Below are 22,238 nucleotides of genomic sequence, written 5' to 3' on the forward strand. Positions count from 1 at the left end.
TGGAAACAGGATTCACCTCCAGCCACGCTGGCTGCAGACACAAACTGAAGCTTTTCTCACTGCCTGGGGAGCCCCACAGAGGGAACTTGTCCACAGAACCTCACCCCAGGTTTCCTGGACCCCCTGACCGAGGCCAAGCAAAGAGAATTTGTGTGAAATCTGTGCCCATCCCAACCACAGAACCCCAAAGCATTACGGGCAGCCCAGCCCCCCACAGCCATGCATGAGCAAAAATGATGAGGTTTGATTTCCCATCATCTGCAAAGAGAAAAGGGAAAAGTTCCTGGCTGTTGGAAAAGCACTGCAGATCTGGGAAAGAGAGTGCTCAGCGCCTGTGCTTTAGAAGCCAGATTTCCTTTGTTTTATGGAAGGAAAGCACCTCTCTAATGGCTAAAGGAATGCTGAGGCACAGCATCCGCGGACCCTGCAAATTCCCCTTTCCATCTAGGGATATCAAAGGGCAAATCCCAGTTTCAGGAGGGGGGCAGGTCATGGAAACTGCTGCTGAGAAATCGGAGTGGTTTCTCCAGACCAAGAGACTGTAGCGTGACTGTGATGGAAGGAGTTAACAGACACTGAAATTGTTTTATTAAGTAGATTTGCCAGAAATTACTGATTATTAAACCTCATTAGCCGGGGACTTGTACTCCATGTTCTTACCCAGTTGCTGCCTGCTGCCTGCTGGATGCACGGAGGGATGCTGGAGAGATTATTCCTAAGCCCTTCCCCCTCCCCTCTCCCCTCCTCTTCCAGGGCCACACTGACAGTCCCGGGGGAATGAGAGGAGAGGCAGGGAGAGGGCAGGAGCCTCCCTGAGCACCAGCTCTCCCTGAGCATCTTCCACCAGGAATCCCCAGGAGAGGAGCTGCCCTTCAGGACACCTTTGCCGAGCATCCCTTAGCACAACATATGTTCCACCAACACACCCGGCTGCTTTCCCCTCCCAGGAAAGAGGAGAAGGAGGAAGAGGGAAGAGACAGGCAGCTCCAGAGCGCTCCAGGGATTTTCCATGTAATCCATCCCGGCCCTTTCCCCCAGGAGCCGCTGCCGGACCCTGCTCCGTGTGCGGCATGTGAGCATCACCTGCGGGGCAGCCGGCTGCTGCCCCTGCTCTGCTGGTAAGTGACTTGGGGAAACTTTCTGTGTTTGCGCTTCGCTGACTTGGGCTGGCAAAAAAAAAACAAAAACAAAAAAAAAAAAAAAAAAAAAAAAAAAGTGCTTTTAAATCTCTAGGGACTACGGGCAAACCCGGGGGTTTGTCCCCGAAAGGAGGCGGGCGGTGTTTCGATTGCTGCCCCGCTCCGGGCTGAGAAAACACTTTCTGCCTGTTTAGCAAAGTTTTCCCCGCGGTGGGCAAAGGGTTTCCCTCCGACTTCTCGGTAAATTGCGGTGGCCACGAGGTCGGGGTGATCGGAACAGCCGTGGTTTAGACAGAACTTCCCCACTGAAGGCATTTTGTGAACCTCTCCCAGCTAATCCCCGCAATCCCCCCGAGAGGCAGCGAGCGTGCGGCGAGAGGCAGAGCAACCCCAGCCCGAGCAGTCCGGCTAAAGCAATTAGGAACTTCGCATCCTGATGGCAGGTAATTGACCGCTCCGGCTCTAATAACTATTAAGCAGCTTAGTTGAGTTAGCTTGTGGTTAAAGGGTTTATAGAAATAAGAAAGCGGAGCGACAACGACCGGGAAATACCGAAATAACCGACGGTGCCCAGAGCTGCCGGGAGAAGAGCCCGAGGTGTTCCCGTTTGGATTTGCAGGAGCCCGAGCCCGGGTGATAGTTATGAATGAGGCTGTAGCTGTGCTCCGTGCCTGTGCTGCCAGACAACCAATGGGGCTGCGGAGCAAAGCTCATTCACGGGCTGCAGGCTCCAGCCGGGAGCTCGGAGGGGACTTGTACTTACAAAACAGGCACTCATTAATTTTGTGATCGTGGAAAGTGGCTGGAAACACCTTTTCTCTCGCAGTAACCTCTGCTGTGTTTTCTCCTCCTCCCTGTGTCTTCTGGCTGACAGATCGCTCTGCTCTGATGCCGTTCTGGATGTCCCGGTGAGAACTCTTAGAGATGCCTATTCTCTCCAGAGGCAGTGACCAAGACTATAGCAACATCAGCTACAACTCCTGCAATTCCTTGAGCCACTTCCTTCCCATCTGCGTGGAAACCCCTTCTGTCAAGGGGGTCCATTACCAGAGAGCCAGGAGGATTTACCGCCCCGACCAAGCGCCTGCAGCCGATCTGAAGACAGAGATCATGATCAACGTTGGAGGCATCAAGTACCTGCTGCCTTGGAGCACTTTGGACGAGTTTCCCCTGACCAGGCTGAGCAAACTAAAGCTTTGCAGCAGCTACGAAGAAATCATCCAGCTGTGTGACGATTACGACGAAGACACCCACGAGTTCTTCTTTGACAGGAACCCCAACGCGTTTGGGATGATCGTCAGCTTCCTAGCAGCGGGGAAGCTGATGCTCTTGAGGGACATGTGTGCCTTGTCTTTCCAGGAGGAGCTGAGGTACTGGGGCATTGAGGAATCCAACCTGGAGAACTGCTGCTTTCGGAAACTGTTCCAGAAGCTGCAGGAGCTGGCCGAGATCCGCAAAGAAGAGGAGCTCCGGAGGAGCAAGGAGGCTTCGTGTGTCTTGGATGAGAAGACCAGATTCGGGCAGTTCATGAACAGGCTCAGAGATATGGTGGAAAATCCCCAGTCAGGACTGCCGGGAAAAGTCTTTGCTTGTCTCTCCATCCTCTTTGTGGCCACCACAGCTGTCAGCCTTTGTGTGAGCACAATGCCAGACTTAAGAGCTGAAGAAGACAGGGTAAGTCAGTCCTTCTTAGCTGGTCTAACCACAGAATTAATTTTGGCACAGTCTGTGACAGAAAATGCACAAGTTCTTGATTGAGGAAAGTGGCTGGAAACACCTTTTCTCTCGCAGTAACATCTGCTGTGTTTTCTACTCCTCCCTGTGTCTTCTGCCTGGCAGATCCCCCTGCTCTGATGCCGTTCTGGATGCTCAGAGGCTCAAATTAGTTCTATTATTTTCAAGTGATACCATGTTAAGAATAATGGGAACAAGTATTATGCTGATTTTTAGCTAAAATCCAAGAAAGCTTTTGGACACAGCAGGTATTTCTGCTCTCCAGTACAGGGCTGCTCTTCTTCCCTCTTGAGAAGCAGCTGCCAGTGTAAGATTAACTTGTTAGCACTGAGACTCTCCAACTGACATTGTGGAGTTTTCAGGATGCTACACTCTCTACTTGCAGGCAATTTCTCCTTTGGACACATCAGCTACAGAAATATTTTCCTCTGGCATTTTTACTTTTAAAACAGCTGGGTATCTTCCCCAGTGATAAAACTTTCAGATGCTTAAAGGGGGAGAAATATTCATTGATTTTTATATCTTACATTTCAGTAGTTGCATAAAGATGGAAGGATGAGAGGCAGCTGAAGTATTTTTGCACATACTGATACATAAAAGCTGTGCCTCCAAAAATCACAATTCCATGCTAAGAGAATTCTGTATTTGCCCCAGATATATGTACATATTGTAGGAGCAATACCAAACATTATCTGAGCTGCTAACTGCATTTAAACCCTTCTCAAAGAACACATTCACATTAATTCAGGACAAATAAATCAGGCATGTATCATACATGAAGGATCTTCTCCATAGCATTGCTGTAAATATTTCAGCATTTAAAAGATGCATTTTTGTAATAATAGACCAGAGGAAAAGTAAGAACCCAAAGTTATTTCACATGTGTCAAAGTCCAAATCCATCAAATAACCTTGACTAATCTCTGTAATGAATCCTGCACTTCATTTGCAAATTGCCCTTCCGAAAGTGCTGAGGAAATCTGTGACAAATAAACCCCCTGCCCCAACCCCTGCTGTAAGACAAGACCTCCTCAGAGTGTCATATATTGATGAATAAACTCATTTTCACATTTCTAGCAAAGCCTGGTGTGCACAAGACAAAAATCCGTATCTATTTTACTGCACAAGCCGTTGGTCAAAGCAGCCTTGTCATGGTTAAAATATGTCCTGATATTTGATGTCTTGCAATAAAATTGAGGACTGCACAGAGAGCTGAAATCTAAGCTCATTCCCAGTTCCATTTTAACCCCTTGAATATTAACTTCCATTTGCTCAGGGAGGTTCCAACCTTTCAGGAATAATCCTGGTGCTCTTACAGCCTTCCTCAGCTATTACTTTTTGGCTGAAAAAAGGAAAAAGCTGCGCTCACAGGAAAAGCTGTTAGCACTGTTGCAATGCCTCTTCCAAGGAAGTGCTTTAAATATAGAACATCCTTCTTCCAGCTCGATGTACAAACATTACAAACTCTGCTCCAGCAAGTGCTTCCCACTAACTTTGTTAATGGAAGTGGCTCGATGCTTTTTGTCTTCGTTTCCCAACCACTGCACGAAAAGCTTTGATAAATAAGTCCCACGCAAAAGAACCGGCACATGAGCAGAGCTCTGCTGGATGTGTGTTTTAGAAATAATTTACTAAGTCAGAAAGAAAAGCATGCTGAGGGTTATAAGTGTGTCTGGGAGCTGCTGTTCCTGGATTTCCTATAAAACAGGGATGACATTGCTGCTTAGAGGTTTGCAGACATACCAACATCTTAAAAACAAGCAAAACTGCATCGAAGCAAGCTCAAAAGATGGATTGTTGAAAGTGCAGGGGAGAGGATGAAAGATGAACTTGAGGAAAGGACAACATTTGTCCAAATATTTGGAAACACTCCATAATTTACACTTACAGCGCCAGCCTAATGCACTTTGTCATTGTGCCCCAGAATACAGAGTATTAAAAGTCCCGTTCTTTGAATTATGTGATGTTCTGCCACAGGAAACACGGGGGAATGTATGAGACAAAATACTCGTGCCTTGTGGAAAAGCAGAGAGTCTGAACTACTAACAAGCAGTTTTGGCATCCCTAAATTTCCATCCCTAAATTCTTAGCCTGCAACAACTAAGATTTCCTTACTGGGATCTCAAAAGAGCATTTTAGCTAGAACTGGACAAATAACTCCATGAAGTTTAATTGACTGAAATTAGGATTTCTTGGCTGCAGCTCAGTCATACTTAGCAAAATCAACTCTCCGTTGATTTGTAACTCAGAACAGTCCACTGACCTCAGAGAGTGATTCCAAGAAGGGGCCACAGTTACCAACACCTGAGACAGGCATGCAGGACCTGAATTTCTTTCTTTTTGGGCTGAACACAAAGATGATTCGATACCTGTTTGCTCAGTGACAGAAAACAGTCAAATTCCTTCACAAAGTTTCTGAACAACCTGAAATTCCACACCTGAACTCAGAGATGCCCTATCGTGAGGTTTATTCAATTCTGAGTTAAAGCCAGGCAAAAGCTCTCAGGTAAATGTCCTTCAAAGCACTGCAAGGATCCGTTTTCCAATGTCACCAACAACGGCAATTGAATTTATCCACATTAACCATTCTGAAAAACAGACAAAAAAGGCTTTACCTCTGCTGCACGTGTACCACTCTAGGGTCCTGTTCCTCCTCCTCACAGCCACATTAAAGAGAGTGAAAACTGGCTGGGCTCCAGCTCAAGTAGGATCAGAGTCAAAAAAATGAAAGTAAAAATAATTAGAAAAAAAAAAAAAAAAAAGAAAAATAATGCAAGGTGACTTCCACTTGACTCACTTGGCTCAGAGGCTGCTGAGGCACAGCAGATCCCTCGTCCTTCCAGCAGCTGCTGAGCCAGCTCTGCTTAGAAGGGACGAAAGCTGCCTGGGCAGGCAGAAGAGCAACCAGGAGCCCTCACCATGCGAGGGAAAGTGAAAACTCCGGTCTGTCTCCGGGAGAGGGATGGCAGGGAGCCAAGAGAGAGCATCTGCATCAGGGAAACCCAGTCACCCTGGCAACCAGAGGGGAGGGAAGGAGCCGTGGCCAGGGCCAGCAGAAGGGATGGGAGGGGGAACATCCAGCCGGGAATGCAGCTGGAAGCGAAATAAAGGAGGAGTTGTTAAAAGCCGCTCCGTCCACGCACTCCAGAATATGTCAAATGGCATTTAGGGACCTCCTCCTGAAAGAAAAACACGGAGATCTGGGCAAACGTTTCTGTGAGTTTGTGCACACGCTGTGAATCCCAACCCAGAGAGAACAGCCCCGGGTGAAGGGTGAGCAAAAAGTTCGGCAAAAATGTGGAGTTAGCACAGGAAAGGCTCCGGTGAGCTCAAGTTTGAGTCTGACCATAAAATAAATATACAAAGGGTTTTATTATTTATGAGGCTAAGGCAAGAGTAACAAGGTTATGTTTTTTAGGAATAAAACAACAGAATTTTCACATTCTTCAGGGGAAATACATCCCTGTCAATGATATTTGCATCAGTTCTTTATGGCGCTCAAACTGCCTTTGGTAAAAATGCAGATTTAATATCATCAACGTGCGGTAATCAAGGCACGTAGGGATAGGAAAAATAAAGGCAATATTTAGAGGTGAGAAAATGTATTATTGATCTGAACAGGCAGCTTGAGAGAACTGCAAATCTGAACTGCAGACTGAGCACACAGGATAGGAAAGCTGAAGTGACCAAATCCACCAGTATCACCCTCAAACAAAGACATTCAGATCATCCCACTAGAGACAGGACAGGAATCCCATCAAAGCCCCCAGAAAGTCCCAATCCCACATGAGAGTTACAGTCAGGATCTAAGAGGGGTCACTGAAACAGCCACTGCTCAGCACATCCAACCCAAGGGGAAAAAAACATCATTACAGCAGAAAGCTGTGGGATAAAACACTGCAGAGGGGCCTGGAGAGCGAGAACACTTTGAAGTACCCTTGGGACTTTCCTTAGGATGAGATATTTCGTTTAATGAGTCCCTAAAGTTGGCATCCTCTAGAGAAATGACTCAGCAGAAAGGCTGCAGCAAGGTCTGTACTTCAGGGAGGCAGCAAATTAAGGTCAGGGGGAAGAAAACCCCCAGATATTTCCATTCCCTGACCTTGCTGCTACTAATTTTTGTGTTTGCTCTTAACTGACCTTGAGAAGCTTGGAATTGCTTTAGGTATTTTATAGGACCTAATGAAACAAAACCAGCAGAAGCTGCACCAATGATGTTTCACGTGAAGGTTTTATCCTGAAACACAAAATACTCATTTTTTAAAAAGCTTCTTTTCTTGGGATCATTTGATTATGTGAAAATCAAGTTCCTTTTAAGAGAGTGTGTTTCTAGTCTCTGGTTGCATTTAGAATCCAGAAAACATGAACAGATGAGGAGAACCCAGTACTTGAGATATAGAACCACTTTTAAATATTTTTTTTATAATTATTATTATTCTACATCATTACTCTGGAGGCCCTGAGTAGTTTTTTAATGCTTGATGTTGCTGAAGTTTTCTGTGTGATACTAAAGAATATTTGGCTTGCACACTGGGGGAAACTGCCTAGAAACAAGTTTTCTTTAAAACTGGAATAATTTTTCTTTACAGGGGGAAAAAACTCAATTTATTTGCCTTACTGTGAAGAGAAAGAACACATAATGCTCATTCAAAGTGCAAGACTATAAAGGCATAAGTGTGCATGCCTGTCTATAAATATACTGCTATATACATATGACTTGGAACAAAATAAAGCTGGATGTGCTTTGGCTTTGTTGCATCTGCTCAAGCACTTTATTCTGGGTTCTTATCAGGTCACTTTCTGCAGACAGTCCCTCTCTTAAATTGTCTGAGCTTCCAGGGCAATTCTGATTTTTTTCCTGACCATTTTGATCAGCAAGGAAAGTAGGAAAATGTGCTTCAGTGGAGCACCACAAACCTCCTGGTCCAGCTGTCCTCAGCACAGCAGAACCCTGCTAATCCGTGTGCTTCACGGACTGAATTAGTTCAATTAATAATGATCGAGGAAAGGTTAAAGAACAAGCCATTAAACAACAGAAATCAGAATATTCAAGCCTGGGGCTTTGATAGACATTTGTAAATTATTGCTTTATGGGCTCTGCCTTTTTTTTTTTTTTTTTTTTTGAGGTCAGAAACGCTGGGAGCTTTGACCTTGAAATCACACCGTTATGTTAAAAACCTCGATTTCAGAGTTCCTCGGTATCAGTGACCATTTTCCAGGCATCCACGCCCAGAACTGCACAATCCAGCTCTGAGTCTGTTATGTACAACCCCGATAAAGTCTGTATCACCTCAGCCCTGCTCTCCACAGCCAAAGGGCACTGCAGGGCCGGTCACTGCCGACCATCTGCACCCCGGCTCACCCCCCTGCCGCACAAAATAAACATCTGCACCAGCCCTGCAGGGAGGGAATGCGTCCTGTCTGGCTTTCCAGAGCCAGTGCCCAGCGTTCAGAAAGCACGATTTGACGTTATTAATTTGCCTTATGGACATCTCTTTCTGGCTGTGTCCCAGCAGCGCCGAGGCTCCGAGCTTTGCACACCATCCCGGGGGTGCTGTGCCAGCTGTTCCAGCTGTTCTGCGCTGGGCAGTGCCCTGACAGCTGTGCAGGGTGCCAGCACAGGTGTCCCTCACTGGGAATCGGGATTTCTCTCCCTCTTGCTGCTGTCAGGGTTGTAATAGTGACAAAAGCCTGTTCCCCCACCTGACTGCCCTCGAGGGGCTCAGCACGGGGGAGTGTTTAATAAATGCCTTCTTTGGGAAGATGGGTGTTCCCTTTCATGCAGGCATTCCATCTCTGGAAAACTCTGCTTGAAACTAATTTATCCTCCAAGTTCCTTCCCACAGTGTCAGCACCTCCCATCAGCACCAGCATCTTCCCTTAAAAGATATTCAAACGTATTTGGGACCCCCTGCACTCCAGAGTTACAGTAAGAAGGAATTTCTGCTCCAAAGAATTTACGATGCAGTGAGAAAAGGAGCAAAGAAACAGTAACAGGCAAAATGCACTGACCAGCAGCAAGACTCAGTTGAAGGTTATCCTCCCAAGTCTAGATAAATTCCTTGTCATTTTGGCTATACTGCTCCTCACGGTTACAAATATGTCTGTTAGAGGCTTCACTAGAAAAACAGGAAAAAAGTTTACTCTTTCACATCTTTTTGCTAACATCAACACTTTGGAGTCACCAGCTGGTTTAAATCAAACTCAGATCCTTCAGATTGACTCTCACAGTGTTTGCAGAGCAAGGGCCCAAGTTTAAAGGTTAACTGTAACATTTTATTTTAGCTGCACTTGTGCCCCAGAGGGGATAATTGTTTGTTGGACACAGAGCATTAATTTCTTTCTCTGTTCTTTCTAATGTCCACATTAATACAATACCAATATTAGTTTAGTTTCCTCAAATGTTGTAGCTGTAGTAATTGTTTTCCTAAGTCCAGGCTTCTTTCCCATCAAGTAGAACAAGTGGGAACTTGTTGTGTTTTTAGAATATGCAGCACTGCTTTAACAAGCCCATCAGGTTAGAGTCTCATTCTCAGCAGACTGTAACCTTCTGATTTTATTGCATCAGGCTGAAACCATAAATCCAAGTGCCGATGTGATCCATAGCACAGGGTTTTCAAGCTCTCCCTCCCCATCATTTGATTCAGCAGAGCGTGGTTTAATTATTCAAATAACAGCGTCAATGCGGCCGCGGTGATTCAGCAGTACCTGCAGCACTGCAGCTGGATCCCGGAGCTCAGGTATGCAGGACTGGCACCACATTTCCTAACCAAGCCATCACTCCACAGCCAAAAGGGATTTCTGCCTTGTATCTGTTTGTTTCCTGCTGCCAACGGGATAAGAACTGCTCGGATCCCTACAGCTGGGTCTTGCCCTGCCTCTGCTCCTTCCTAACCCTTCTCTACACTTGCAGCCTCCCCTGTATTCCCACTGCCTTGGGTCTGTGGGCAGGCAAGGGCAAGAACCAAAGCTCGTGTTTCCACCATCCCATTAATTTGTGTTTTTCACACAGAGGGAATTGCTCAGGGAGAAGCTCTGGACCAGGGTGCACTGCCCAGCTATGACTGAGAAGTGCAGAAGGCTGGAAGACAGCTCCTCAGTCAGGAAACCTTGGGCTTAGAGAGGGAAATTCCTGCCGGTTTTACTTCCAAACCCTGCACCTAGAGGGCTGGCTGGTTTTGGCCGAAGGGCCGGGCTGCAGGAAGAGCAGTCCTGCTGGGATAAGTGCTGGACAGCACAAGCTGGCAGAAGGCAGGTCGGGAGCCACAGCACAGGCTGATCCCATCTGCTGCCACTCCCCTGGACACTGGCCTCTGTCCACAGAGCAGTGTGTGCAGCACAGGAAGGATCTGAGCAGCAAGCTGGCCCTGCCAAACAAAACCTGCCCCTGCCAGGACAAACTCAGCAGATGTGAACCCTGGCCTTGCAGCAGCCACGGCGCCAGGCACGCTCCTGGTGTGAACGGTGACATTCCGGCGGCCTGTCCTTCCACCGTGCAGGGGAAGATGGTCCTGTGTGCAGAGAAACTCCTCTCTGAGCTCTCTGAGCTCCTTCCCTGCCTGGTTCTGGCTCTGGCTCTGTTAGGTCTGGGTCACTGAGCACCAGGACAGCCTTTCCTGGGGAGCGATCGCTGCTGCAGCTCGGGCAGAGCTGGCTGGGAGCAGGGCTCAGATCCTTTCAGCCCATTGCTCATTTGTTTTATGATGATGAGCCAGCTGGTTCCCATCCACATGCCCTGAAAATAACAGTGTTTGCATACCGGGGCTCTGACTTCTAGCTGGATTCAAGGACCTTTATCTGCTTGGCTTCATAAATAACATGGGATTCCTTGCTCACAAGTGTGCTGTGTAAGCAACATCTATACTTTGTGCTGAGGTGCCCATTGATTTCTACTCTAAAGCTCTGGAAATATGGCATGATTCTGAAATAATCCAGACACTGATCAAGCTGTGCCTATTAGCAAAGTGCTCTACAAGCATGGGAGGAACTTCTGCTGTTTAATTTCGGAATAGATCCTTTGACACAAGGAACAGTTGGAATCACCGTCCTGAGCAGTGTTCCCTGGCAAGCACAGGAAGGAGATCATGGGAAATGTTGTAGTTTTGCTTGTTTTACCTCCCAGATTGTGGGAAATCCCAAATTACACACCACAGAAAACAGGCTCAGATCGCTGCCAATAAACTTCCACTTAGAGCTGATCACGCCCAGGGCAGAAAGTTGGTACCTATCCATTTTTATCCTCACACAGCTGCAACACTGCATTCCCAACATAATGGCAACAACAGGATTTCTTTCCCCATTGCACTTCAGATTAAGAAGGAATAAAGGACAAATACCCACTGCAAAAGGTATTGGGGTAAATCTCTGGCAGTAGGAAGCTTGCAGGTGGATCAGGTAATGATTCAGAAGAAGTTTTCCAAAGCATAATTTAATTGCCAGTTGTCTTAGAGTGCAGACGTGTGGGACGCAGTGATCAGCACAGAGCAGACCCTGGAGGAACAAGAGCAGTTCCTTGGTGGTGTCATACAGTTATTCAATAATAATAATGTTTTTTCTTGTCTAGAACACATGAAAATAGTGAGCAGCACCTGGAAACCTGCATGGATAGATGAGAGATGTATTCTGCAAGGGAAATTCTGATTCAGTCTCCCTGGACATAACTAAAATTATTGATGCTTGTGAAGATATTATTTTCACTGTATGAGGTTTATACCTGTTGTAAGTTAGGCTGGTGCTGTGTTACTCTGGGATCCGATTTTGTTTGTTATCCTAGATGTCATTACACTTTAATTAATGCTTCCTGGCAAAGTAAGAGGCAGGGAAAATTATCTCTTTTTATCTTGTGAGTGGCACATATCTCAAGCACATTTAGCTGGAATTCACAACTAGTGAATAAATTTCTTTTTTGCTGCCCCACCCCTGGAAGTATCCAAGGGCAAGTTGGACAGGGCTTGGAGCAATCTGGTCTTTAGGGTCCCTTCTACCCAAACCATTCTGGGATTCTGTGAGTGGAAAACAGAAGCCAGGAGAGTTGCCTTGGGCACCTGTTCCCTCTGGCTCTTGAGGGAACTGGGTTAACTGGACTCAGTACTGCTGATCTATTTTATTATGAACCTACATAATTTTTTTTTCCTATTTAAAGAGAATTTAACAGAAATACCGTAAAATGATCAATCACGCTGTAACACCATAAACTCCAGAACATCAGAGAACATGAGGAATAAGCCATTCTATTATACACTGGATAATCAAAAGGAAGCTTGACTTTTTTTACTATCTCTGTTGGCAGAAGAGTCTCAAACAACTCATTTGCTCCTTTGAGGTAGTTTATAAATCGAAGAAACCACTCAATATTTCAGGTGCCAGGCTCAGTGTATATCTTTTTACACACAAAATATTGTTTCATTCATTGCCGAGCCAAATGCTCATTTCATACAGAAGATCAATACCAGGCACTCATTTTATTACATTTATATCATAGGTTGTAGAATTTCTGCTGGAGGCAAGTTCCATAAATCCTGATAAATTCTTGCGTTGTTGAAAAGTAAATCTGCAGGATGAATAAAGTATAAAGAGTTACATACTCACTGCTGGGCCTGTCATAACTGTTCTCCCATCAAAGTCAGTGACAGGTTGAGTACAGATTGATGTCAGATGGTTTTGTTGAAAAAGCCCTCCCAAAATATGCTGTGGACAGTTATAAATAAAACCTCATCTTCCCCTCTTGCTCACAGTCAGCACTACACCAGCTTGGAGCTTTTAGAGCTCCCACTCCACCGTGAGCAGAACTGCAGCAGGAGGAGAAAGAGCTCAGTGAAAGTTTGACTCAAAGATCTGGAAATAAAACCGTGGAATTCTACTCTAGTTAATGGTGAGGTCAGGTTAATTGTTGTGGTTTGTGTTGGCAGGTGCTGAACACGAGAATATCCAAATGTGCTCAGAAAGAGGAATTGTGCAGAAGTTGTTGTGGCACAGAGAATTCTTGTTTGGACATTTAAGCAACAAAAGCCTTTCACAGATCAGGCTATTTGGCCACACTGAAAGTAACTGATGTGAATGTGGTGGCAAAAATTATTTGAAATCTCCCCCTGACACAGGGGCACCAGTATTTTGGTGAGAGCAGAGATTTGTAGTCGGTGTGTTCTGCTTGTTCTTTGGACAACAGTTCTGGGAGCAACATAAAACACTGAGCTGTAAAAATCCTCAAAACTACTGCAAAAAACAGAAATTGGCTTTGGTGCTTGATATCTCCTTCCCCACTTATTTCAATATTTGCTGCTTTTGAACAGGATGTTCAAAAGGATGAAGAATGTTTGAAGAGACTGACATTAGAGAGGGATATTCTATATAAATCAAGTCGGGTGCATTCCATAATGTATACAAATGTTCCTAATATATAAAACATTCACACACTGACTCTTGGGATGAAATCCATCTCCCAACGTGAAGTCAATGAGCATGTTCTCATTATGCTGACAGCATAAATTGCCTTCACTAAGTAAATATAAATTTCCATAGGGAATACAGAGGTCACTAAGGGTAGCAGGAATTTAAAAAATTCCCAAACAGTGTCTACATTGCCACACCTTGAAATTTCGCACTCACTTCAAAAGAAACCTTCCATCTTAATGGTTAAACCTTCCAGCAAACAAAATTTCTTTTCTTCTATTTTATAAGGAAGGAACAGGGAAAACCCCATGATGACCAGAGAGCAACGTCACCCACAAATGTCTAAAGGCAAATAAATAACAGATGTACTGGGAATTCTGCCCAGCTGACAAAAAATTGAACAAACCATGATGGGAGCAATGAATAATTCAGAGGCCACATCACTGGGGTGACCAGAGACAGGTCTGTGCAGAGTCCAGGCTGCTCTGCACAAATAACTCAGGGCTCAGAAAGACTGAGCACTGCATCACACAACTGCTGATTGCAGGCAATCTCATCAAGCCCAGTCAGCAGCTCTGCAGACACCAATGCACTCCAACACTGACTGCAAATGGAGCCACAGCCTGACCCTGCACTCAGAGCCCTGGCAGAGCCAAGCCTTCATTAGCTTTTGTGGCATTTCATTTTCGGGGTAAAATGTGGACTCGAGAGCTTACTGTGCAGAAAGGGAAAATCCCCAAATGGTGCTACGGAGCTAAATTGATCTTAGGGTTGGGCAAGGTAAAACATGCTCCTGAGGGGGAAACCTCTACTGGCCAATTCCATAGCAAAAAATGACTTGTTACTCCCAAGTGCGGCAGAAAGTGGGAATTATTCAGGACTTGCAGCCTGCATGCCAGGGCTTTATACATAGATAGGTTTCATTCAAGCAGGTTGGAAGAAGCAACATGCTAAAATGAGGCAGGTGGGTAGAACTGTTTGCTCAGCTGTTTCATGTGCTCGATATTCTCTGTACACAACTGAAGGACAGCTGCCACACTACCTGTGAGCTGGGGTTTGTTTATCTCTGCTGCCGGTGACTCAGGCAGATCCATATTGCTGCTCCCTCAGAGTTTTTTTGGATGCTCGTTCACAGACTGTTCTTTTGTTTATTTCCCTCTCTGTTTCGTGCCAGGGTGAGTGCTCCCAGAAGTGCTATTACATCTTTGTCATCGAGACCATCTGCGTGGCTTGGTTCTCCCTGGAGTTCTGCCTCCGTTTCATCCAGGCCAGGAGCAAGTGTCAGTTCTTCAAAGGACCCCTGAACATCATTGACTTCTTGGCCATCTCCCCTTACTACGCCTCCCTCATCTTCTCGGAGGACGACTCCAGCGAGGAGGAGGACAGGCCGAGCAGCAACACGTACCTGGAGAAGGTGGGCTTGGTGCTGCGGGTTTTACGTGCCTTGAGGATCCTGTACGTCATGCGCCTTGCGCGGCACTCCCTGGGCCTGCAGACCCTGGGCCTCACCGTGCGCAAGTGCACGCGGGAATTCGGGCTGCTGCTGCTCTTCCTCTGCGTGGCCGTCACCCTCTTCTCCCCGCTGGTGTACCTGGCCGAGAACGAGTCCGGCAGGGTGCTGGAATTCACCAGCATCCCCGCCTCGTACTGGTGGGCCATCATCTCCATGACCACCGTGGGCTACGGGGACATGGTGCCGCGGAGCGTGCCGGGACAGATGGTGGCTCTCAGCAGCATCCTCAGCGGGATCCTCATCATGTCCTTCCCGGCAACCTCGATATTCCACACCTTCTCCCACTCCTACTCCCAGCTGCGCAAGGAACACGAGCGGCTGCAGTCGCGGCTGAGCCGAGCGAAGGACGCCAACCGCTCCGGGGAAAGCGACACCTTCAACGAGACGGACAGCCTGGTCCTGGAGGGGCAGGGCTCCCCCATCAAATACATCTACACGGGGAACTGAGCCTGGTGTGTCCCATGAAACACGTCTACACAGGGAACTGAGCCCGGCATTCCCCTCAAACACATCTACATGGGGAACTGAGCCCGGCATTCCCCTCAAACACATCTACACGGGGAACTGAGCCTGGTGTGTCCCATGAAACACGTCTACACAGGGAACTGAGCCCGGCATTCCCCTCAAACACATCTACATGGGGAACTGAGCCCGGCATTCCCCTCAAATACATCTACACGGGGAACTGAGCCTGGTGTGTCCCATGAAACACGTCTACACGGGGAACTGAGCCTGGCATTCCCCTCAAACACATCTACATGGGGAACTGGGCCTGGTGTGTCCCATGAAACACATCTACACAGGGAACTGAGCCTGGCATTCCCATCAATTACATCTACACAGGGAACTGGGCCTGGTGTGTCCCATGAAACACGTCTACATGGGGAACTGAGCCTGGCATTCCCCTCAAACACATCCACATGGGGAACTGGGCCTGGTGTGTCCCATGAAACTCGTCTACACAGGGAACTGAGCCTGGCATTCCCCTCAAACACATCTACATGGGGAACTGGGCCTGGTGTGTCCCATGAAACACGTCTACATGGGGAACTGAGCCTGGCATTCCCATCAATTACATCTACATGGGGAACTGGGCCTGGTGTGTCCCATGAAACTCGTCTACACAGGGAACTGAGCCTGGAATCCCCATCAAATACACTTACACAGGGAACTGGGCCTGGTGTGTCCCATGAAACACATCTACACAGGAAATTGAGCCTGGAATCCCCATCAAATACATTTGCACAGGTAACTGAGCCTGGCATTTCCATCAAATGAATCTACACAGGGAACTGGGCCTGGTGTGTCCCCATCAAACACGTCTACACAGGGAACTGAGCCTGGCCTGGGGCATTCCCAAAAACGCTGACAGAAATGTGCACGTGTGTGTCAGCAAAAATACACAAAGCAAAGCATCATAAGTTACAGTGCTATCCTCTCTCCTGACCTAGGTATAAGCAGCAGCCAACCCAACAGAGCCAGCTCCAAAAAATCCCAATGGAGCTGGAGGCTGGGAGAATGTAAAAAGGTCAGAGTTTATTCAGTGATAAATGCTCATTCTTCTCTACGGCTACTAAGAATAAACTTTGTCTCTAGCAATCATGCATCTTGCTGAACACCTGATACTGAATGAGTAACAAACAAACCAGCTCCTGTTGGCACAAACACACTTGTTATTTCATTTGCCTTTGAGTTTCAGGTGTTCTTGCAGTGAATATCCTGAGCCAGGCGTTAGGTCACATTCTTTCAGGGCTGCACACACCAGCCTGGTTTTCCACAGCTCATCCACCAGGCATAGAGATACAAATCCGAATTCTGTGTTTAAAGCCAGTAACAAGCTTAAAATAAAACTGCTGTGTGCGACAGCTTTCAAAGTTTGCCTGTAGCCAGATGATCAATCTGTACCTAACAAACTGCACTGCTTTGTATAAAACACATACTGCTTGCAAAAGCGTTTGCTTGAAATGCAGTTGTGGTCTGCAGACTGTAAACGTATCACACTAGACAGCGAAAGTCTTCAAAAGTCTTTTTCATATAATTATTTAAAATAAAAATGAGGAATAAAAAAAGCCCAAGCTTAATGACCATATCAAAAAGCCTCGGTGTTATATTTCTTGGTTGAAGGGTGATGGTTTCTCTGGAAGAAAGATAAAGAGACCTCTTGAAAATGTGATGATAGGTCAGAAGTATCCAAAGGTATAAACAGTAAAGGATGAGGGGAGTGATTGCCAGAGAGGCAGTGGGAGTGATTTCCTGAAGAGTGGAAGATGCCCCTTTTGATTTCCTGATGGGAATGGAAGATGCCCTTTTTGGGATACCCATGTACAGCCAGAAGGAAGCAACAGGGCTTTGCAGAGGTCAGCAGTGCTCCTTTAAGGAAGGACTGGATGGTTTTGTACAATTTGGCCCTTTGGATGGCGTCAGTGTGGTCAGTGAATTCCAAACAGGTCACAAAGGCCAGGTGTGCACAGACACCTGTGTGTTCAGACCCATGTCAGCCCCAGTGTGAGGATCCCCGCAGGGCTCTCACACGCTGAATTTTGGGTATGTATTTAGGCACTGAGATTAATCAAGGCCTAAATCAGTTTTTAATCAGATTTTCAGCTTTCATTACTCCATTTCTTTAATCTTGCCAAGGTCCCCATGTCCCTGTGATGGGACAAAGCTCAGTGAATGACCATTCACCAGGGCCAGCTTTTGGCAGGCACCACTCCTGCCCAGCCTGGTGCCTCTGGGAGCCTGGGGACACTTCCAGGCACTGCCCCATCTCCCACCTGGACACCCACACCCAGCCACCTGCAGAGTTCTGCAGCTTCCTGCAGCCTTGCTGCTGAGCTGCTCCCCTCCCTCCTGCACAGCTGAAGTGCAGAAAAGCACAGTTGTTGGCACAACTGGGATGACGTGACTGGAATTAATCTCTTGGGCTTATTTTGCTACTGACCTTATGATTCCCACCAGAGAAACTGCAGCGGATTATTCACGGGGATGTTCCGACACAAGAGGAACAAGTTGGCTTTAAATAACAGGCATTTACATTTGCCCCATTAAATGTGCAGTTTCTGCTGGTTTATGAGCAGGTCCATCTGATTTTTTATTTTTCACAATTGGTGGGGGGTTTTTTGTTATTTTTGTGGTTGTTTGGTGGGTTTGTTGTTGTTTTTGGGGTTTTTTTTTTGGCAATTCTCTACAGTAGGTCCAGCGAGATGATAAATCAGACAAAATCCCAGTCTGGACTATGAACCAGACCTCTCCAGGGTCCTGTGCCTGGTGATGCCACCTGCATTTCTGTGGAGATTCTTGTCTGGCAGTGCCGAGTCCAGTGCTTGCTCCTGCCGACTGGGGGCTGCTGGGACACAAATCCCGATGCAAAATTGCTGCAGCTTTTAAAAAACACTTCTTACACTGACACACACTTCGGAGATACAAACAATCAGGTAGGGCGGCTGCTTTGTTTTTTTTTTCCAAGTAACAATTTCCTTATTAGATCAGGAGTTAGTTCAACACGGATGCACGCAAGATTAGCCCACATGGTCTTAAATGCAGGTGTCTGCAGTTTTACTGCTCAAGTGCATGTAACAGCTCCCTGTCCAACAGGTTCTGTGATGTAGGTGGGGCTGTGGACAGCGACAGAAATCCAAACCCTGACTCAGCCAAGAGTTTAACACCGTGTAAATTCCAAAACACAACCCAAGAATGTGCTGAATCACGGAGTTAAAACAAGCAAACAAACAAAGCTCCAGTGCTTGACGGGGACGTGAGTGTTTGCACTCCCAGCAGAATCTGGACCAGAGCTAGTATTTCTGATTTTAACTTAAATCTCTTCTAATTGCTGGGTCTGGGCTGTGCAGCTCTCACAGAAGAAAAAGTCCTGCATGATTCACTGCGTTACAGGGGAGGGGAAAAATATGTTAGGAGGAACATTTAGTGCCGGTGTAACTCCAGTGAGTAACAAATTCAGAACAAGCAGTTACAATTAGCAGACACTGTTGTTGCCAAGACGGTATCATTTCCTAACCCGGTTTAATTAAAAGAGCAGTTCAGCCGCCTGGCACCCAGAATCTCGGACTTCAAAGCTTTTCCCCTGGATCTAAATCCTGGAAACAGCAGAGGAACAGCACCCATCACCCAGGGGAACCACGTTGTGCAGCCCTCATCAATTCACTACATCTCTTTTGAAACTTCTAATTGCTGCCTTGACACAGCAACACCTCCTGTTGTTGTAGGAAGCTGCAAAAACCCTCCACCATGCTGCTTTTTGGGGGAAATCAGGAATAGTCTCAATATCTGCAAAAATCTGCAGCCCAGCTGTGAACACCAGTCCTGCGAGAACACGACACGGGAGCCTCCCACTCGGTCTGACCTGGACCCAAAACGCACCGAATGGCTTTTGATCAGGGGCTACATGCAAATTTTCTGTGATGTTGCAATCCTGCCGAGGGGTTGAGACCTTTGTTCTGACCTAACTCTCATTTCCTCAGGGGTTCTGCAGATTGTTCCATGTTTCTCTGCAGCCCTGGTACCTCCTCCAGCTGTTTCTCCTCTGTGACTTTCCCCGGTTCCTCTGGTGGAGAAGCATTATGTAGGATGGACACGTTATTTTCTCAGTAATTACCTTCCTTTAATTTCACAGGTTCAGTATTTTATTATTTCAGCCTACTATTTATTAAAACTCTTAAAATTTGCTTTTCACCTCTCTTTGCATCTAGCCGCTAACATTCATAACAGAAAGTTACCAGGTCAATTAAGTCATAAATTCACAGAGTGAAGCAGGTTTTATTTTAGGAGCAAATTGCAGATGAATTCAGGGAGTGGACTGCATGTGCCATGCATTAATTACAGCAGAACTATTTAAAACTTGCACTGGTTAACAATTTTATTTCATACACACCCAAACACCGTTGTGCAGCTATTTTGATCAATTAAGCACATCTGCTGACAAAAATTAAGCTCAGCACTCCCTTTCTGGGGTTTTTCCCCAGTAAATATTTTCTCCCTCTTTTTTTTTTTTTTTTTTTTTTTTTTTTTTTTTTTTTTTCTAAAAATGATTTTAATAGATTGCATTAATCTATAAATAATGTTGAAAACCTAAAAGGTCAAGGAGAGGGAAAAGCACAGCACATTCCCAGTTTTTACCTCCACAAGCAATAAATTATTAGCCACGTGTTGAAGTTAAAACTGATAAAAGGCTGACATAAAAATCATATTTCCTAAATGCCATCAGGTTTCTGCGCGGTAAAATGAAGATATTCCAGCACATTTTACTGAAAGTTTTGGATTCCTTCCTGTGAAGTGTTTTGTTCTGGTAGCAATGGGGTTTTCAGCCCTTCCCTGAGTCCCAGCCATGGCACAACACCCAGCAAAACCCTGAGGAACAGGCTGCAGATCTGCTGGGCAAGCTCCAGCCCTTAATTTGCAATATTAGGATGAAACCTAATGCTCTGGGTTACTCTTATTATTTATGACTAAAATGATGCTTACAAGAAAAAGATGAAGAGAAAGAACCGAGGTGTTTCCCCTCCCCCTGTGCTCCTGTCTTTATCACGTCACTTCTGATAAAAGACAGCTCTCAAAAAACTTTTTTCCCCCAAAGTCTGGTGTTCCTGTAGTTCCTTTATGCCAGGAAAATGCTCACAGAGAGGGGAAGAGCCCAACCCAAAGCTCGTGCACTGTAAGAAAGACCTGCAATCAGAAAAGCATCACAGGAACTCACACAAAAATCCAAGCCTGGATTATCAGCACTAAGCAAAAGTGCTTCGGGAGCATTTCAGCAGATTATTACAGCAGATCCAGCGAGAGGGATAAAAATCCAACTCAGATTTCGTTATTTTCATGCTCAGTTCCTGCCATAACTAAAACAGCTGTAAAAATCGAGCACATATCAAAAAGGGAGTGGCTGGAGAAGACCCTTCAGGTGTTTCTCCTCTGAAAGCTACAGCCTGTTACACCATCAGGAATAAAACACAATCATCCTGAAACAGCTCTTCAGATTTTAATGAAAAGCTCTACTGCTTCCTACCTGGCAATTCTTTTTTTTTTTTTTTTTTTTTTAAGTCATTTAGAACTTAATATATTAGCACCGAACTCCAGACATGCATATAATTAGGTGATAATGTCTTCCAAAATTTCTTTCTTTCTGGTCCTAATGTTCAACCAGTCAGACAAGCCCACAGGTTTTGTTTCTGCTTCTTCAAAATAATTTCTTCAGCTGTCAAGAGGCTGTTCTCAGTAAGAACAAATGGACCCATGCAGAATTTCCCTGCTGCCTGAAGCTCAAGCAGATGAGAAAGTATTAATGTTGAACTTGCAGGGCAGTGAAGCCTCTGTGGGAATCCAAGGATGTTTCACTTTATTTCAGATAAAATGTAAAAGCATTTGCTGATGTTCCACCACTTGACTTTAACTCTGCATCCAGGCTCACATCCCTCCCCAGACAGACAGGACACAGGGTAAATCCTTCCCTGGTCCTGTGGCTTCTCTTGTTTCCACCTTCCCCACATCAGGAATTGTTCCTTTGCTCTACAAAGTTAAAGAAATTTCTTATTAAAATTAATCTCCTTGAAGATACCAGGTGAGAAATGCTAAAGGTAATTGGCTTGCACTCATGAATAAAGAATATTAATAAAACTAAGAAAGCGCTTTTGTGTTCTTCAACCAACAGCTCTTGTACTGCCCTGTAAGTGTTTTACACCCTCCTTTAAGGAAGTAGCCATTAAAATATTCTAATTAAAGTTTCATTTGCAAATCCCTGGTTTTGAACTATCTTCACCAGAGCAACAAAGCAGGTAACAATTGCAAGTCTATGCCTCGAGGGTTTGCTTTTCCAAATAATTTGTGTTTCCATCGGTCTGATGTTTTACTTTCACCTGGCTCCCCCAAAGCTCTCTGAGCTGCCTTGTTCCACACCAGATTAGTCAGAGCTCCTCCACCCCTGACAGACTCTTACATGAAAATTTCACAAAAATCAGCTCAAAGACAACAAACTCCAGGAAATTTCAAAGCTCCTGAGAGATAAAAAGCTACCAGCTGGTGATTAAAGGAAAAAAAACTACAAAGATTAATCAATACATTCCTCCAGCACAATTACTATGATTTTTTAGAGGATATTTTTAGGAAAGAGAGGATGAAACCATGCACTTCATCTGTAATTCCAAGCCAGACCCAAGGGTTCATACCTTGAAGGAGGCTGGCAGGATTTAGAACAGTCATTTCCAGAGCTGATCAAGATAACACTATCAGCTCATTAGGGTGTGAGTATGCATGCTTAAACAAATTAAACTCATTTCTTGCCGATAAAAAGATATCTGAGGAAAACTGAAGGTCAAAGAGATTTATCTCGTAAGGGATTTGGAGTTTGAGAAATGTGAAACTCCTGAAACAACGCGCTTCTGTATAAAACTGTAACAAGGGTCCATTTCTCTGTGTTATTACACAAGTGGTATTAAAAAAAAAAAAAAAAAGAAGAAA

At 45.6% G+C, this 22,238-nt stretch overlaps 1 protein-coding gene across 2 annotated transcripts; it reads left to right on the top strand.

Annotated features, from left to right (window-relative positions):
- Window positions 1-765: 765 nt before the first annotated feature.
- KCNG4 (potassium voltage-gated channel modifier subfamily G member 4) lies at window positions 766-16,865 on the top strand. Of its 2 annotated transcripts, XM_040075244.2 has the most exons (4): window positions 766-1,118; window positions 1,473-1,582; window positions 2,014-2,813; window positions 14,436-16,865. In XM_040075244.2, the coding sequence occupies exons 3-4, from the start codon at window positions 2,064-2,066 to the stop codon at window positions 15,219-15,221; spliced, it is 1,536 nt and encodes a 511-aa protein (XP_039931178.1). In that variant the 5' UTR covers window positions 766-1,118; window positions 1,473-1,582; window positions 2,014-2,063; the 3' UTR covers window positions 15,222-16,865. The 2 variants fall into 2 exon arrangements, with proteins under 2 accessions (XP_039931178.1, XP_039931179.1); XM_040075245.1 differs by lacking the exon at window positions 1,473-1,582.
- The last annotated feature ends 5,373 nt before the right edge of the window (window positions 16,866-22,238 follow it).

The sequence above is a fragment of the Hirundo rustica genome, chromosome 11, assembly GCF_015227805.2.
Source record: "Hirundo rustica isolate bHirRus1 chromosome 11, bHirRus1.pri.v3, whole genome shotgun sequence".
Lineage (NCBI taxonomy): Eukaryota > Metazoa > Chordata > Aves > Passeriformes > Hirundinidae > Hirundo > Hirundo rustica.